The sequence below is a fragment of the Ceratotherium simum genome, chromosome 5 (assembly GCF_057802395.1).
Source record: "Ceratotherium simum simum isolate JZ-2026a chromosome 5, ASM5780239v1, whole genome shotgun sequence".
Classification (NCBI taxonomy): Eukaryota; Metazoa; Chordata; class Mammalia; order Perissodactyla; family Rhinocerotidae; genus Ceratotherium; species Ceratotherium simum.
Window position 1 is genome coordinate 62191207 of NC_141904.1, and position 16990 is coordinate 62208196.

General features: G+C 42.1%; 1 protein-coding gene across 4 annotated transcripts in view; it reads right to left on the bottom strand.

Moving 5' to 3' along the window:
* Nucleotides 1-16990, bottom strand: part of CADPS (calcium dependent secretion activator) — a 437514-nt gene that overhangs the window by 154280 nt on the left and 266244 nt on the right. For all 4 annotated transcript variants that reach the window (XM_087431281.1, XM_087431280.1, XM_087431279.1 and 1 more), the window contains exons 9-10: nt 10871-10937; nt 2370-2478 (exon numbers count right to left, since the gene is read on the bottom strand). In XM_087431281.1, the coding sequence (XP_087287407.1) occupies nt 2370-2478; nt 10871-10937 (176 nt within the window). The remainder of the gene's footprint in view (nt 1-2369; nt 2479-10870; nt 10938-16990) is intronic.

Genomic DNA, 16990 nt, shown 5'->3' on the forward strand with positions numbered 1-16990 from the left:
CCCTAAATTAACATTTCAAAGACCCTAAACAGGTAGAGTTGATTTAGTACAAATGCTTGTGCTTGGGTGGCCATTTGGCTCCCAGGCTGGTACAAAGTCAAGGGCATCCACGGCTGCAAGGCTACCTACCCCGTTAACATCTCCACCAGGTGGTTCCATTGACAACCTGGACAAAGCCAACACAGGAGGGGGAAAGATGGACTCAGAAGTCCTCCTCCATTTGCACACTCACCTTTCATGGAGCAGTTGAGGAGACTCCAAATCTCTGAAGACATTGGCTAAATTGTGCATTACTTCCATCTCCAGCTGGCAAACTTGACTGTGCATAAGAATCCCCTACCAAGCTTGTTGAACTATGAGGATTCTGCCCTCCCACTTCTGGTTCACGGGTTATGATCGGGGTTCCAGGAACTTCTATTTTGAACAGTCACTCTTTAAGAAATTCTGAGGTAGACTTTTCTTATGACATTCGGGAGTATTTAAATCTCCATTTTCAATCAAACGTTACTTTGGAAATAAATAGGACTTGGCACATGGAAAGGCAGAGAAGAAGCTGCTTATTATTCTCAAGAACGTAATCAATTTACTTTCCATTTACATCTTCAGTAAAGGAATTTATAAATGATATCCCATGAGATCAATGTGAAAAAAGAAAAGAAGCTTTCATAATATATGTGCAGAGCTACTCCTTTTCCATTAGACAGAACAGCTTTCTCTCCCCTTCCTGCCCTCCCCGCTGTAGGAAGAGAATTCTGCTTTCATATGATAGAACAACAACTCGAACTTTGCTATAGATGTACACACAGCTATGTTTTACTCTAAGTGCCAAAAGGTGACATGGATTAGACCCCAAGTCCCAGCTCTTTTTCCTCCTCACGAGACGAGATGAAAATCCTGGTCCTGTCTACTTGGTGGGGTTTGGTAAGGTCCACCTGCAATCACGTAGAGGAAAGGAGGAGTGAACTGGCTTACAAGGAAATACTGTCACGAAATGGTATTGTTTCTGCTTTTCATATTGGCCCTTTAGTTTCCACTTTCAAATGCAGGTGTAGGAAAGCCAGAACCTATTTCTCCGAAGAAAAATCAACAGTTTGAGAAGAACGCAAACCACCACAGAATACCCTGAAGGCTGGTTTTTTAATGCAGGAGCCACATCCTTTCAATGAGATGTTACATGAAACTGTTTCAAACTCGTAGGTTCTATTTATTATGAAGGATTTCCAGGCAGAGCCTTTAATTCATGCCTTATGTGGTCAGCTTTGTATCATGCTCTGGCAGGATGCTAATTACCCGTGGGAGTCCAAGGGGGTGGGGCTGGTCCAAGTCACTCAGGGTTGAGATGCCGAAGATGCTAATTTTCCGAAGTGGGCTAGGCCTTAGGCCTTCTCTGCCCCACCTTTTCAGGTTAACACCCTGTCTTCTCTCAAACTCTGTTTTTCTTTTATGTGTATTTTGTTGCGTGTGGAGGAGCAATATGGGAGGAGAAAAAAAGGTTTTGGGCCAAATAATGCAGTATGGTTGGAAATGCTTCCCTTGTACAGATTTGGCACAAAAATAGACTTCTCTGGGAGAGGGCTGTTGGGGCTTGTTGTTCATTAATACGCTGAAATGATTTCGCACCCCCCCCCTCCTGTTTTGAAGGTTCTTTGAGGCTGATTTCTATTCGTTTTTTTCTGGGAAAAAGATAAAATGGGTGGGGGGAGAGGTGTGAGGGGGCAGGATGTAGAACTTATGCAATGTAGAACTTATGAGAAATACTACCATTTGTGTGGTTCTCTTAGTTACATAAGGCTTAGGAGCTTGGATGTCCATGCTTGTGTATTGATGTCCTCTTAGGAAAAAAGACTTTTAGCGGGGGCTTTCTTTTCAAGTGCCATCAGCTAACCTTGAATTGTAGTTTGTGGATATGGATGTGCAGGGCAGGCTCACTTGGACACGGAGACAAAATACGTACCTGCCAAGCCCACATATCACTGATGGAAAATAACACACACCAACACACACACACACACGTTGTCGTTGGTGTACATATAGAACTTCTTTTCTGGGAATTTTTTTTTTTTTAGCATTTTAGGATGGAGTACATACTTGACGTGGGTACAGCTATGTAAAAGAAAAATGTACTATGTTTTCATTTTGGTTTTACTAGGATCCCTTCAGTCAAACCAAAGCCCTGGGTTGGGATGGCATTTATTGAACCAGGGTGGAAACTCCATAAGATCAGGGCCTGCGGCTGTTGTGGTCACCTGTGAAACCCTAGTAACTCAGCTTAGTGCCTAGCATGGGGTAAGTGCCCAGCAAATCGCTGCCGGTTGATTTGGAAAGGGGGAGAGTTTTGTGGGTTCATTGCCTATAGGGTGGGCAGGTACCTGGCTGGGGGTCGGTGTAATCCACAGTGTAGCCATCCAGTTGTAGAAGTTCCTGAGGCTCCGCTTTTTTCTCCCGATAACTGCACATGGCAAACGTGTACTGACTGACCTGGGAAGGAAAAGCACAGACTGTGAGTTTGGTCCCTGAGAGCCCATCTTCCCTGAAGAAACCCTCCCATTCAACCAGATCCTTTCTCCCAAGGTCCTGCACCCAGGAGCTGGGTTCACATTGAGATTTGCTACCTCTAAACCGTGTGACTTTGAGCAAGTTACTTAACGTCTCTGGTCCTCTGTTACCTCATCTGCTTTCTGGATATAATCTGAGAACCTACCTCCTCACTGGCTGATTGTGAGGACTGTATGAGTTCACACGTGGAATGCACTTAGAATCTTTTTCCTGGCGTATTAGTAAGTGCTGGATAAAAGTTAGCAATTATCATTATTGCTGCTTTTTTAATTGGGTTAAGCTACAGGAAATTGTCATTTTTGTAGGGAAAAACTGATTGAATAACAGCAATTTTATAGGTTCTACCTAATATGACTATGGCCCTGGCTGAGACTGCCATGCTTAGAGACACGACACAGGCCTTGGTCAGAAGTTAGGAACTAGTCATTCATTTATTTATACCTCGACTTTCTTTTTAGCATTTTATTTTTTGCAGGCCAATTCTCAGCATCAAGCAATATGTCTTATTCCCCTCCTCCCACTGAAGGAATGCTTTTGGTTGCTTTGAAAAGTCTTCCCTTCATTTCAGACAAGTGCAGGAATGACACGCTGTCATAAGCAATGAGTGCTCGATCACTAGGTGCCAGTCATAGTAGAGCCATCCTCAGCCCCCGATGGCATGGCTGTTGTCACTGGCGCAGCCCTGACTACCAATATGCACATCTGTGCCCGTGCCAGGCAGGTGCTCCTCAGCTGCAGGCCGGCCTTAGGACCCTGTCGTCACGGTGCATCCAGACCCAGCATCGATACTTAGCATTTCTACATCTGGCTCATCTGCAGGGAGCCCATGGGAGAGCAAGCATCCTTCAGGCTTCAGGCTAAAAGCTCATGGGCATATTTACCATCCATGGATGTCAAATGTCTTGGCGAAGGAGTGCCACATCCCTCATCTCTTAGTTCCCTTTATTACAACAGACATTTTCTAAGTGAACTTTGATCCCTGCTAGGGACATTTTTAGTCTCTTTCTCCATGGTGAAATTTGTCTTTTTTTTTACGGTGATAAGAAATTGGCACTCTCAAGCCCTGTATGCATCTCCTGCACTGTCAGTGGCCTAAAGATCCCAGCCGTGAGATAAAGGGAGTCCAGGGGAGATGGTTTTATTGGTTGGTTTATCTATTGCTGCCCTCTATTGGTTCCTGGTGAAAATTTTCTGCCTAACTTGGGTTTCTTTATAACGTACATGCTTTGCAGAACCTGCTCCTTATATTACAAGACCTTGATGGGCGTCAACAGAAACATAAGGTCAGATCACTAAGAGTATTTTCATAAGTGGACACGTATTATTCTTCATAATAAGCAGAACAACCAATAACATCCTCTTTTCCTAAAAAAGGAAGGTTAACAGTGAGTGCAAGCTTGGGAGTCACATAGGGCTGGGGCCCCATCCCACCTCTGATAAGCTGTTGCCTATTTAAATCTCAGAGTCCTCCTCTGTATTTTACCTGCATCTCCTTATTGCTCAGTTATTGTTAACTGAGCAGTGAAGGGCTATACAGCATGCATGACACTCCCATAGCAAATACTCCATATATGCACTTATGTAAGCTGTTTCCTCGCATGTGGCACTAATATTCTAATATAGACTGGCTGAGTAGGCTTCTTTGCCTACCGGATTATAAATCCTTTGAAGGCAGGCCCCGGGAGTCATACATCTTGGTTATATTCACCTCCTCATAAGCAAAATCTATCATATAATGGGCATTCACTAATTGAGTCTAATTCGTTCTAGGAAGCTATGCATAATCCAATAAAGAGGGTTTTTCTCCAAATTTACATATGTTACTCCAAGCACAGCACCAGGCCTTCCCAATCGGTTACTGGTCCCATGGAGAAGTGATCCCCACGCCCCCAGCATGATAGGGATCACAGATGTCCCAGGAAGGGCTGTGTGGTGATTTTTACCTGTCTCTGGCAACCGATGAGATGACATAGTTGGCTAACGTGATGATTAGCCAAACAAATAGAGCATTGCAGACACTCACTTGACATCAGAAAGATATCACAACAGAAGGGTGTTTTTGTAAGATTCATGCATTTACTGTTACTACACGCTTTGGGCTTTTGCATTTCTGCTTTTCTATTCCGGGTGCTTCTTCTTGGAGTGCTGTATGCTGCTGCCCTCTTCTGGGAATAATGCTGAAGTTGTTCATGACTAACTTTGGGCTAAAATAACCTTGAGTTGGTTTACGAGGACCATTTTAATTTGGGATTTGGCGACCTACTTTAAGAAATAAAGGAGGGGAGAAGAAACGACTTCTCTTTGAACAATTCTAATTATGGCGAGTTTTGGGGGAAGCTCACTTTTTCTAGAGAGCTTGAAGGGTGAGGGAATAGCGAAGGTCTGGGAGCTTTTTGATTTTTTTTAAGCTTCCACAAGACATCACAAAGTGAAAGCTATTCCCAATGAAATGCATGCTTCTTTGTCACAGTAGAATTCTATTTAAACTGTGTTTCGATGAAAAGTTGAGATAGTGAGCACTGTTGTAAGAATGGCTTAGAAGAGCCTAGAATACATGCTAGAAGTCAGAGAGTTGGCCACCTCTGCCAGAGAGGCTGGACTAGAACAACAGAAAACATAGAGATCTAGTGATCTCAAACGACCAGCAGACATCTGAAAGTGCACTTTGGAGAGAAGGGCTTTTATAGGACTACAGTTGTTACATCTTTGTGATTTTCAGCTGGCATATACCTTCTCATGGCATCATGGGATGGACTGTTGGGACTTCTGCGGGTATAGTCTTCGAGGTTTTGTTTTAAAGATGGCTGGACCTCAGACACACAAGCAACCCCTTAGCTCATTTCGAACCACTTATTGAAACCAGGAAAAGGTTTGAAATAATGTTTCTTAAAGAGCAGACAGAGACCACTTTCATTAGAGTGTGTGTATGTAGGGGGGGGTAGGTAATAAACATGCAGAGTCAGACCAACTGAATCAGAATCTCAGGTGAGGGTGGGCCTCAGGAATCTATATTTTTCATAATTGTCACAGATATTTCTTAATGCACATTCAAGTTTGAGAACCACTGTTTTAACATGGAGGAGCTGTCCGAAAACTTTAAGGTTGGTTTGAGTTTCAATTATATTTAGCAGTGAGAGTCCAGTTATGAGATAAGAGGGTCAGTCTTTTCTTGTCCCTGACTCTCCCTTTTCTTCCTCCTACCGCCCATGGAAGACTAAAATACTTGGACACACGACTAACGATAGAATATGTTTTGTCTAAAGCCCCTTTCCTTATTTTTCTTTAAGAATGACTTAGCTGTTATTTTTACTGAGCCATGGTCACTAGCCCTTGTCCAAAGTTCACATACATACATTTTAGAAAAGAATTCATTATTTATGGCAGATTCATTCATTCATTCATTTAAGAAATACTTAGGTAATGTGTTTGATGCTGGGAATATAAAGATGTACAAAACCAGATATGATTCCTGCCTTCGCGTCTATTGAGAAGGCAGGCATTAATCACATTATCTCAGAAATGTGTAACTTTAATGGTGATAAGTATAAAAAAGAGAGCTATATGGTACTGTAAGAGCTTGGGCATTTGGTCTAGTGAGGTGGTCAGGGAAGGTTTTCATGAGGAAGCATTGACTAATTGAATCAAGATCTGAGGATGGAGAAAATTTTTATGATGTGAGGCACATAATTCTTGGGACCAAGGATCTTTTTTTTTTTTTTTTTTTTTTGGTGAGGAAGATCAGCCCTGAGCTAACATCTGTGCCAATCTTCCTCTATTTTATATGTGGGACGCCTGCCACAGCATGGCTTGATAAATGGTGCATAGGTCCATTCCCGGGATCCGAACCTGTGAACCCTCGGCCACCAAAGCAGAGTGTGTGAACTTAACCACTACACCACCGGGCCAGCCCCTGCCAGGAGCATTTTTAATGTGATATGGTTGTGAATGAAGGATCAGAGAGCCTAAATCCCAGCCTCCTGATTGACATCGACATGAAGGCCACTTGGTGGAGTACAGGGAGAATAGGTTTTGGAGCTATACAGACTTGGATTTGATTCTCAGATCCGTTATGTTCTAACTGAACCCCTGGCAGTTCAGTTAACTTTGCTGGGACTCAGTTTCATTATCCTTAAACGGAGATGATGATAACAACTGTGGGACATTTCTTATGTTTGCATGCAGAGCATTCATTTCCCTCTGGTAACTGAATCCTGATTTCCTTAGGGAATCACCCTCTTCCCCATTTTCAGCCCATATAGTTTGTGTAGGGCTAGTTGTGTCTAACTGGAGGTAAGGTGGGTGGAATATATAGCCCAGGCCTGGCCAATCGGCATCACATCTTCTTGGCTGCAGTGACTGGTGCAGGGATGGGCACGTGACCACATCGGGCCAATGAAATCTCAATCAGGGCCTCTGCTAGAACTGCTGGGAATGAAAAGCTGTCTTTCCTCTGGAGCTGCTAAACTGACTTGCCAGAGTCCCCTGCAAGAAGAGAGCTTGCTAGAGGGTGAAGCCAGCTCAGAGGAAAGCACAGTCAAGAGATAGTATAGATAGACAGTGTGAGTCTTGATAACTTTGTTTAAGCCCTGGACCTAGCCATGCCAGAAGACTCTTTAGTTAATTACTAATTTAATTAACTAACCAATACAGTTCTTCTCCTTTTAAAACTTAAGCTAGTTTGGGTTGCTTGTTGTCATTTGCAAACAGAATATAAATACAGGCAGTTGCCTTTAGGGCAGTTGTGAAGTTGAGTGGGAAAAACGAACCGAGTTCAGAGTTAAAAATCACTCAACTCCTTATTTGTCTTACAATTCACTTTCATGGTTAACGTATTTTAATATTGTTTCCTGGGTGACAACTGTTGCAGTGCAAGGCATTTTACATTATCTGACAATATTTTATCTCATTCAGATTTAGTGATTTTTCTGAAAGCTGGAATAGTCAGAGTTTTTAGTCATTATATTATCTGTAGGGAATCAGAAATAGGGTATGGATTTAGGGACCACATTAGTTCTATCTGATGCAAGGTAAGTGAGTCCTAGAACATTGTATACACATAAATATCTTTGAGCGCTAGTCCCACCTAAGTGCTTAGAGTCATGGAAGGCATTTGGCATGAGAACACCTGTATTAGGTTTCACATTGGCTGCCTATGAGCCATTGACCTTGGGCAAGTCATTTAACCATCTCAGCCTCAGTTTCCTCCAATGTGAAATGGGGATCAGACTTGTCCTCACTGTAGAATAGAAAGGTTGTGAAGACCAGCTTGATGACTACTTTGGAAACTCTGAGAGATCATATAAATATAAGCAATTATTAGCATTATTAGAGGAACCATGGAATATTATGGTTCCTATGGTACTAAAAGGGGAAAAGTATCTCAGAAATACTTTGGCTGAAGACCAATCAAAAACTGATTTTAACTAGCAATCTTTTAGCATAGAAGAAAAATATTTAAAAATAAAAAGACGGTCGAGATGAGACTTTCTAGCCTGGTAGGATGAAGAGTTGGCTGCTTCCACTCCTCCCCTTACACACGCAAGGTAGGGAGCTCAGGAGGAGCTCTATGGAATTGGCACCTTCTTCATCAGCATTGGTTTGCTCACAGTTCCTGACAATGGTGATCAATGTGTTTGGTCCTTACTATGGCCCCTGGGGTTTAGAATGAGTTTATCTATCAATTTCTTGACTTGGGGTGCTAAAGACCCATTTCCCCTTAATCCTTGGGTTACAGTCTGCAGGCATGTTCTTAGGGCATATATTGGAATTTCAAGGAACACAGTGAGGAGGCTTTGTCATGTCATTTGCATATAATCATCTGTTTAGCTACTCTGATGCTCAACTCCATGGAGAACATAGACTCTGTGAGGGTGTGGTCTAAAGGGAATGGGAGTCTTCACTTTGAAAGAGACAAAGACCACTGAGGAAATATTTCTCCAAAGGTGGTCTCTGGACAACCTGCATTGTTATCTCCTGGTGTCCTTGTAAAATGTACAAGGCCTTATCCCAGACCTACTGCATCAGAGTCTTCTAGATGGTGCCCTGGGATCTGCATTTTAAACACCACCCAGTGCAGGTGGTCCAGGCCCCTACCTGGCGAACACCATCTCACGGTGTAGGACACAAGTCTCTGGCACAGAAATCCCCTGCAACTGCTACAGTCCTTTCACAGTTGGTGGGGTGGACTCCAGCCACAGCCATAATAATGTTAGCCCTGATCCTTAAAAATGGAATCGCTGCTTTGGTTCAGCACCCCTCTGAGAAGTCCTTTGTCCCTGGCTTGTCGGAAGTCCATTTACAATCTATCTTTTGGTTCTCCAAGGTAGTAACGAAAAGGAAATCTCACGTAGGGAGAATTTGAACAGTCGTGCATTACAGACAAAAATGTAGACTCTGTGTGTGTGTGTGTGTGTGTGTGTGTGTATGTGTGAGAGAGAGAGACAGAGACAGAGAGAGAGCGAGAGACAGAGAGAGAGTGGGAGACAGGGGCCGGAGGGGAGATGATTTTGAGGAGGCTAGTGATGGATGTGCTCTCTTCCTCTTAGGATTTTCAAACAATTTCAAGCAATCATGACAGTAAAGGTTATAAACCTCCTGCTTATAGCTAGAGAGAGGCATTTTGTGTTAGCGGCACAGCAGGGACTTGAGTAGATCTGTAGAAGGACTCGTCTTAGAAGCTCAGGGTTGGTGGAACTTTTAAGACCATTTAGACCTAAGAGGCAGTTGCTTTATAGTGAGGTTTCAGAACTGATAGTGCTCTAAATACCAGCCAGTGCTAACAGCCAACACAGTAACCCAATAAACACATTCAGTCACTAAATTACAAGTTGACTCACTTTGTGATGTCTTTCAGAATACAGCATAAATCAAATTTTTGACAAATGAATTAGTTTACATGCTCTGGTGGAGCCTGCAAATTAAAAAGAGGTAATGGCAAATTCCTTTGTAAACTGAAAAATCCTGATGCAAAAAGCAAACAACCCCCCGCACAAAAGGGGGAGAGATTTTCAAGGACATGTATTACTATTCCTGGAAATTTTTTTCTTAAAAAAATTTTTTTTTTTTTTAAGAAACACGAGAGAGAGCAAAGATGCTATTTATATATTACTAATGTATTATTAAAATCAATATCTGCATCTACATCTGTTTCTGTATATACATAGATGTTCCATGCTGCATGGCTAATAATAGTCCCAATTGGGGAAGTCCGGAGGTCCATCAAAAAGGAAAATTCTAGCTGCTAAGCAATTCAATCTTAAAAGTTCTCATCACAAGAAATAAAAAAGGAAAATTCTATAGGTATTAGAGCCAGAGCTATATGAGCAAACATGGAAAAATGTCTACAATGATTCGTTTCTTAAAAAAGCAAGTAGCAGAACAACATGAGAATTTGGTTATCTTTGGCTAAAGAAAAAAAGAGTCTATCTGGAAAGTTTCCAGACTGTTAAACCTAGTTATAGGAGGTCGGATAAGACTTTTGAAAGCCCCAAGCATCAAGGAGAGTGGAGTGCTCTTCCTTAGGTCATTAAAAATCAAACATACTAAACAATAAAATAGATGCAAAACGTCCAACTAAATTCTGACTTTTCTCCTAAGGACTATCTTAGCGCCTTTAAAAACAGCAAATTCAGGGCCGGCCCGGTGGCGCAGGTGGTTGGGTGCGCATGCTCCACTGCGGCGGCCTGGGGTTCGCCGGCTCGGATCCTGGGCGCGCACCGACGCACCGCTTGGCAAGCCATGCTATGGTGGCGTCCCATATAAAGTGGAGGAAGATGGGCACGGATGTTAGCCCAGGGCCAGTCTTCCTCAGCAAAAAGAGGAGGATTGGCAGATGTTAGCTCAGGGCCGATCTTTGTCACACACACACACACACAGAAAACAAAAAACCCCAGCAAATTCTTCTAAAACAATGTTACTGTCCCTATTGCCCTAAACAGGCACAGGCTTGCTCCCTCCCTGGGGTCCTCCATCACTGGCAGGGGTGGGAGTTTTTTCCTCCTACTTATCTTGTATAATTCTGTATTGTTAGAATTAAAAAATAATGAGCATGCGTTAATTTTTAAAATTTTAAAGTGATATAAAAATAGGAAAAGGAGCACAAGGGAGCTCTCTGGTTACTAGAAATATTCTATACTCCTCTGAATGGTGTTTACATGGGTATATAATATGTAAAACTTCATTGAGCTAAATGCTTGAGCTTTGTACACTTAAGCAACTTATACCTCAATTAAAAACATTAATTAATTAAAACATTAATTAATCAAATCCTTAAAACTGATGGCTCTTAAGACTGTTATTAGAGTTGAAGTGTTACCTGCACCAAGACAAAAAATCTTTTCTTCCATCTCTTCCAGACATTCTTACCGATGGCCCATAAGTACCTAAGGAACAGGAAAAAGACCAGAGTTGCATCAATGCTTGAGCGAGTGCATTGTTTAACACACTTGACCATGAAGGTAGGTACTCATAAACAAGCAAATGCACATGGCTCAGAAACAGAAAGCAGATCTTGGAGCTGTGGGGTTGAGAGTAAGGAATAGCAGGCAAGGTTCATTTCCACTTACAGAAGGAATTGTGGCCCATTATCAGACTTGACTTAGAGTCATTGATTGATTCCAGAAAGCACCTCGGAAAATGTTACATGCGACTTAATTTATATATGTGCTAAAAGATTTAGGTAGGGAAACTCCTGAAAAGTGTTGCACAAGAGAGAAAAAAAAGAATGCTAAATCTCACAACTCTATCCCTTTCACCTCTTGTCAAGTTTCATTCAGGAAAACCTCCCTTCACTTTCTTTTCTTGTAATTCTGGCAAATGCAGGTGTATTACAGGGAGAAAGTTCCACGTTGACATAGAAAGTCCTCCCCCTACCACTCCCCACATATGCTCTTCTGTTGATGGAAATTAATCTTTATACATAAAAATGAAGTAAAAAGAAGGGTTAAGAACTATAGAGGCATAGGTCAAAGCTGTCTGGAGATTTTATGATTAGCATTACTAATTTCATTCATGAATTATCTCTTTGGCCTTGTGAATGGCTGGCTACATGTTGAACTGGCCTTGAACAAGAAAGTGAGGCTGGTGGTTTTCACCCTATTGGACCAAGTGAGGAGAGATCTGGTCATACTCAAATGCATTCAAATACTCAAGTTCCAAAGCTGGCTTTACCTGCTATCAAAACCAACCAGACAATTTCCAAATCTTCACTTCACCTAGATGCAGATGGAATTTCTGCTTTGGAACATAATGAAGAGTGCATCTAATTAAAATTTACACTGTTTGATAAATTTCAGGGGCCCTTAGGAGTGGCTGGTGGCCAAAATCTACTCAGACCTTCGAGCCAGAAACCCAGGAGTCATCCTGGGTCCTTCTGTTTCCTCACACTTCTTCCTCAATTGCCAAGTGCAGTTGATTTTTACCTCCTGGAAAGTTCTTCACTCTGCTCAGTCTGTGCACTTCACACCTCCACTATTTCAGTCCCAGCCCACATTTTTGCTTCCATGGATAACTATAGATGAACTCTTAACGTGTTTCAGGGATATCAGAATGATTTTCATCCTCCTCTTGGCCATGAGATGGATCCTACCATCTGCACATCCTATCATGCCTTTCCCTGCTGAAACTCCTTCATTGGGTCTCCTCTTTTTACAAGAAGGGAGCCCCAAACTTTAGCCACTTACATTCCACTTTCATGACTTATCCCATATCTGTCCATCTATTCTATGATTTACTTGACATTTTTCTTCAAATTGACTGATTTAACATGAAGAGATTTGTTTTGAAAGGAAATTTTATATTATAGCTTGGTATACTAGATATACATTATGTAACAAACATTAAAATACATATGTAACTATTTAACTAATACATGCTTGTCTGTATACCACTAAAATGATCTTGTGTACCATCAGTGGTATAAATACACTCGGGGAAATAGCCTATAGAGAGAAAACCCAGCATCTTGACCTGGCCTAAAAACTTCTTCATTTTCTGGCCCTGCTTAACCCTCTAGACTCAGCTTCTGCACCTTATGTTATCTGCAACTCCTGGTCACACCAGTGTGAAGTTTCACATCTCTATAACTTTGCACATGTTATGCTGCCTGGAATGCTTTCTCCTGGCTGCTTATGTTTGAACACATAGTCTTCGTAAGTTTAAATCCTACCTTGATGTCACCACCTCCTGGACCCTGTAGATAATTCTGCTGTTGCAGTGATCACACTGCTACACCTATTGGACTGTGAGCTCCTTGAGGGAAGGAACCTTGTTCCTTCTTTCTAAATCCTTAGAACAGGACCTTGCTCTTCTTTTTAGATTCCTAGCACAGTTCCTTATATATGGTCAATAAATATTTGCTATATTTCAATTGGTTTTGAATGCCATGCTCTTGGGAAACCAGGGCGATCTTTATAAAGATTTCTGATGGGATTTTAAAACATTGCATAAAGACACACAATCCATCGCCAAGTTCTTTGAGTTTTCCTTCCAAATAATATCCCACCTATTTCTATCTCTACTGCTACTCCCTAGTCAAACCATCATTGTCTCCACCTGGGCCAAGGCAATAGGCTCCTAATTGGTCTCCCTGCCTTCACTCTCCCCCCTATACTCCACCCATTATGCAGCAGACAGGGTGATCTTTTAAATGGGTAAATCGTTAATTAATTGTTAATATACTCATTCTAAATAAAGATGGAAAACTATGGAAGGGCTGTAAGCAGGAGATTGACATGATTATATTTCTGTTTAAGACAATCCTAGTGGCTGCTGGGTGGTGAGTGTGCTATAGATGGAAGGGGCAAGAGAGAAGGCAGGGAGACCAGTGAGGAGATTATTACAGTGGTACAGAGGAGAGAGCGGATGGTGGCTGGACGGAGGCTGAGGCCATGGAAATTGCTGGAAGGCTGGTAAGTTCATCAGCCCTGAGGCCAACATGGTCACCTCTGTTATTATGTGGATCACCCAGCTGTCCTGGACAGTGCTCTCAACCTCCTTGAAATACTATATTAATATATTTATGGCAGAAATGGACATAAAAGGGAGGCTCAGCCAAGGCTAAGGAGAGAGGATTATGGGCCCGTACTGATTAAGAGTATAGTCTTCCAGTTCTAGTTCTGCTGGTTACTCTGAAATGTTGGGCAAGATGCCTAACCTCTTGATGCTCTGGAATGGTTCCTCCCTTGCGAGATTGTTGTGGGGATTAAATGAGATGATGCTTGTGAGGTATAAGTAGGAGGCATGGCAGGAAGTAGATGCACAATAAATATCAGCCTTATTATAAAATATCTCTGTGTACAGAGGAAAGCATATCATTATAGTAGTAAATAATAAATACGTGAAAACAAATCTTGGACATATGTACATAGAGAAATAGATTAAATAAAAGATCAAATCATGAAAGTGGGCAAAAAATTTTGTTTTTTTAATAATGATTGGCAAGGTTTAACAGTCTCACACTTTCCTGGAATTCAATCTGGCACTACTACCTATTTTCTCTTTCCTCTTTACTTGAATCTACATAAAGAGATTCGAAACAATGGCCACAGCTATTACATCTAAAGTGTTTACAGTTTTAACTGAGGAGAATGGAAGTAGGAAAAAGAGTTCACTAGAACTCCTAGAATGTAATTCATATTGAATCATTAACTTTCCTTTCACAATAAAAATACTAGCCACTGCTTAGTGAAGTTTTACTAGTCTTCTGTGTTGTGCCAGGCACTTTACGTGAGTTTACTATACCCACCTGGAGGGGTTAAGAGCTTGAATCTGGAGCCATGCTGCTGAGGTTCATGTGTCACCTTGGGCAAGTTACTAGATTTATCTCTACATCAGTTTTCTCATCTATACAGTGGGGATAATAGTAACAGTATTTACTTCAAGGGTTGATGTAAGGATTAAAGTAGTTAATGAAATATAAAGTGCTTAGAACAATGCCTGGCACAATTTGGTAAACATTTATTATTAGGTACACTATTATGCTATTATTCTTATTTTACAGTTCAGGAAACTGAAGTTCAGAAAGCTCAAGAAACTTCCCTAAGGCTCCACAGCTGGTGAATGACATAGCCTGAATTTAAACTTGGAAGGGTCTGGTTCCACAGCACCCTCTTCACTGTGCTATTCTTCCTCCCATTCTAGGTGACAAACTGTGGTTCCTTTATTGAAATAAGACTGTGATTTGGTATCCCAATTGAAGAGAGAGGATTTCTGGTTAAAGGCTTCTGAATGGGAAAGCTGAGTGGCATCAGAGAAAAATTAACAATCCCCTTTTGGAAAGTATCACTTGGTTTGCGTGAAGGAGGGGCTTTCCCTCTGAGGTCTTCCTCAGAATTTATTGCTAATTTGGCACATACCAGAAGGTGTCAAAACCGAGAAAAACTGAGGGCAGCAATGTACTGTTTCTGTCTAGTCAGCTCCGGCTCTAAGGTTATTTTCTGAAGTTGAAACATGCTCGCAAAACAGAATGGAGAGTACCTGGAGCAGATGGAAGCTCTGTCATTGCCGACACACAGGTGGCTTTCCCTCCCGCTAGCTCCTCACACTACAGACAAATCTATCTGTGTGGGCGTTAGTGGCCCTCAACTCTCTCTCCAGGCCATCCGGATATGCAGCAACCTGGATTTACGAATGGATAAATCAGCATTCTAGTGTAGTGAGCAGAAGTTTAGCCTAGTGGTTACATCTCAGACTCAGGGTGGAAACACCTAGGTGGAAATTCCTGCTCTGTTATTAACTGCCCTTTGGCTTAACTGCCCTGTGCCTCAATTTCCTCAGCTGTAAAATGGGGATAACATAGGATCTACCTCATAGAGTTGCTGTGAGGACTGATGGTGAGGATGCATGTCAAGTGTTTAGCCTGGTAACTGGCACACAGTATGTGCTCCATAATGTTAGGAATTATTGTTGTTTGTTGTCATTAGTAGTTGTGGTAGTAGAAATAGTAGTTCTAGTAGAAAGAGTATTAACCGCCAACTTTGCAAAGGATTCATCTTAGGATTCTTTATTTGAGTTTATGTTCAGTTTGGGCACACACTTGCTTTATAAAGCGAGGTACACATGTCTGGCTTTGGGGCTGCAGGTCATATTTTGCATCATGATTCTATGTATCCTTGCTTGTAGCATTGTCATCAACCCAGGCCAGCGGGTGACTGACATCCTGTCATTTTCTGGGAATGTGTTAGTCATACAAGAGGCCAGAGCAAACTACAAAGGACTAAAAAGAGATGAAGAAGACGCACTTAGGTTAAACTTAAGTACCAGAAATCTCAAACGAATGCTGAGTCATGGAAGACCCCCTGGCTTTAGTGTCCCTCTGCCCTGGGACTACTTGGCAGGACAGCACCCATAGTGATGCTTGTAACTTGTCATTTTATTAAAAGGGACAGTCTTCCTTCATGCAGTGTTTATGAATGTAAATGAATCAATAACTCCATTTCTTAAGTATCTTCTTTGGTTAGCACTAGGGGTGCATATGGTGGGTGCTCGATAGCTATTCATGGGGAAAAGTTTTAATTGTGTGTCTTCTCTCAGGATACCTGGGGATGAGCACCCAGTGCAGGGAGGAGAGTACGTGCTCCCATCAGGACATAGGCCAGAATCACTTGCCACTGGACAGCTTACAAAGGGGTAAGGATGGCTGAGAGGGACATAGAAACCAGGGACAGGCTGAGGTTTTGTCTTTGGGAGCTATGGAGCCAGAAGTCACTGAAAAGCCTAGAAAAGGAGGAGTTGGTGCTGCTCTGGTCCAGGTGGAGAGTGAGGCTCAGCCCTGAGGGAGGAGGTGCCACACTTGTTTTCTCTGTCCTGTGCCACCTTGGTGGTGCCCGGCCCATTACAAGCAGTAAAGAAGCTGATTTTTTCCCCCCAGAAATTATTCATGAGAATTTCTTCTAAGAAGAGCAGTCACAGTGAGACAAGAACCATGATTCCTGCTGGGATGTTTTCCTCTACTCCTTGGGGAGTGAAAGAGAACAAGAACGGTGCTAAGACTCCGGGTGCCTCGATCTTCTTGAAGCAGCCCAGCAGGAAGAAGCATGGGCTGGGAAAAGTGCAAAGAATGGAGGAAAACCACAACATCGACGATGACAACCACAACCACAACCACCACCAAAGCTTCTGTAGCTGTAGCCCTTACTGTGTATCAGACCCCATTCTAAATGCTTTACACTTAATCCTCTCAACAACCCTATGAGGCATACACTGTCATTACCTCCATTTTATGCTGAGCAAAGTGAGCCCCAGAGAGGTTAAGCAACTTGGCTACAGCAAGTAAGTGGTAGTGCCAAGAATTCCATTCTAGGCAATTGACCTAATTGGTATTTATCTACAATAATACAACTAAGAAGATAAAATGAAATCATAAAAATATTCAATTAACCCAAAAGAAGGCAGAAAAAGAAAGAAAAGGAAACAAAGATCAGACGGACAAACAGGA